Consider the following 2,103-nt stretch of genomic DNA (forward strand, 5'->3'; position numbering starts at 1 on the left):
TATTCACGGTGACCCGGTACCCCGCACCCCGGCCGCCTGTCGCGGTGCCTCTGGGGGAAGGACGAGCCCGCGGCGCAAGCGCACAGAGTGGGCTCGGTGGCTCAGTGGTCCCTGAGCACAGGGAGGGCACGGGTGGGGGCTCCGGGTGTCCTCGGGCACAATCCAGGGGCTCTTGATGTAGCTGTTTTGGATTCAGGGACCACACCTAGAGGTGCTCAGGAGTCACTCCTGGCGGGGCTGGGGACGCACCAGGTGGGCTGCACGGAGGGCAAGCGGCCCAGGGTCCCAGGATCCGGGCGTGCTCCCGCCTTCCCCAGCTCGGAAGGGGTGGCCGCCGGGGTGGGGTGCCGGGGTCCACTCAGGAGGGGGTAGGCGGGCTGGGGGCGCCCGGGGGGCCAGCGGCCCCCGCCCAGCTCCAGACCGGGCTTCCCAGCTGGGAACGGGGCGGGCGGCCCGGGCGCTCAGGGCGCAGCCCCCGGGCCTGGTCTCCCAACGGTCCTCGGCCCCGGCCGTCCGTCCGGGCGCGCCCCCGCCCCCCGCTGACCTTGAGCGCGGCCTCCCGGCTTCCGGCCGAGGCACCGACGCGGCATCGGGTTACCCCGGGGGGCGGGCGCCCCTCGCCGGCGCAGGGGTGCGGGGGGCGGGGCGGCCGTGTCCCCTCCCCACGGCGCCCCGGCCGGCCCCCGCACTTCCTCTGCCCGCCCTCGGCCCCCCACGCCCCTCCGCCAGCGCGCGCCATTCCTCGTCCTGCTCGGCCATGGCCACCGCGGCGCTGCGGCCCGCCAGGGACTACCGGGTGGTGCTCCTGGGCAGCGTGGCCGTGGGCAAGACGGCGCTGGCCACGCAGTTCGCCTGCGGCCGCTTCCCCGAGCAGTGCGAGCCGTCGGTGGAGGACCTGTTCAGCAAGGTGATCGAGGTGAACCGCGCGCCCGCGCTGCTGGAGATCGTGGACACGGTGGGCGCCGAGCACCTGGTCACGCTCAAGGACCTGTACATCAAGAACAGCGACGGCTTCGTGGTGCTCTACAGCGTGTGCAGCGAGGCCTCGTTCGAGGCGGTGCGGCCGCTGCGCGCGCGCATGGGCCGGCTGCGGGGCGCCAAGGCCGTGCCGCTCGTCCTGGTGGGCACCAAGGCCGACCTGGACGCCGACCGCGAGGTGCTGCCGGCGCGCGGCTTCGCGCTGGCCCGCGAGTGGAGCTGCCCGTTCCTGGAGGTCACGGCCAAGAGCAAGATGCTGGTGGACCAAGTGTTCACGCAGGTGGTGCGCGAGATGGAGGCGCTGGCCCCGCGCCCGGCCGCCGTGGCCCGCGTCCCCCCGAGCGCGCAGACCTGGCCCGCCGAGCGCTTCATCGGCTGAGCCCGCGCGCCCCGCCGCCCGCGCCCCCGCCCGCCGGCCCCGCGCCCCCCGCCCGCGCCCCCGCCCGGACACGGTAGCGGACTGAGTCCCCCGCCTCGGCCGAGTCGCCGCCGACGCTGGACAGGCGGGACGCGAACTGTTCGGGTTGAGCGGTCCGTTCGCGTCCACCCGCGGGAACCAGCCCCTCCGTGCCTTCTAAATATAGCGCGGGCCGCCCTGCCCGCCGCCCGGCCCCGCTTGCGCTTGTAGCTGAGAGTCGATTCTGGGCAAATAAAGCGGCTCGACACACTTGTGGGTCTGACGTCTGGCTTTCTGCGACGCGAAGCGCCGTTCGCCAAATTTTCCGTGCCGTGTCGCCGGGTTGTTCAGTTATTTTTCCAGGGAGCGCGGGTGGCCCGCGCGACGTGGCCCCCTCTCGCCGTGTTTTTGCCAAAGTGTCTTTTTCAGGCTGGTGTCAGCTCGAGAGACCCGCTCCGCGGGTTCTGGTGCTCCACGGGACGGGCAGAACCAGCCAGGCACAGTTAAACGCGTTCAAAATAGTATCAGCACTGAGGGGTGGGAGCGCAGGTGAAGGGGATAGCCCTGGCTCTCCCTGGGCCAAAATGGAACCAACCAAATAAACACACGGGACTGTTTTTTGTTTTTGGCCACACCCTGTGGTTCCTTAGGGTTGAGCCCAGGTTGCCTGCAGAGTCAAGCGCCCGCACTGGCCCGGCTCCAGCCTCCTGTTCATCGTCGCCAACGTG

The 2,103-nt window shown here is 71.8% G+C and overlaps 1 protein-coding gene across 1 annotated transcript; it reads left to right on the forward strand.

The window, feature by feature from the left end:
- Positions 1–721: 721 nt before the first annotated feature.
- On the forward strand, positions 722–1,394 carry LOC101552792 (ras-related protein Rap-2c-like). The gene has a single exon (XM_004603765.2). The coding sequence runs from the start codon at positions 758–760 to the stop codon at positions 1,355–1,357; it is 600 nt and encodes a 199-aa protein (XP_004603822.2). The 5' UTR covers positions 722–757; the 3' UTR covers positions 1,358–1,394.
- The last annotated feature ends 709 nt before the right edge of the window (positions 1,395–2,103 follow it).

This window comes from Sorex araneus, chromosome 3 (genome assembly GCF_027595985.1).
Source record: "Sorex araneus isolate mSorAra2 chromosome 3, mSorAra2.pri, whole genome shotgun sequence".
Taxonomy (NCBI): Eukaryota; Metazoa; Chordata; class Mammalia; order Eulipotyphla; family Soricidae; genus Sorex; species Sorex araneus.

Coding starts and splice junctions, on each gene's coding strand:
- LOC101552792 (XM_004603765.2), top strand. CDS start 758: ATGGCCACCGCGGCGCTGCGGCCCGCCAGGGACTACCGGGTGGTGCTC.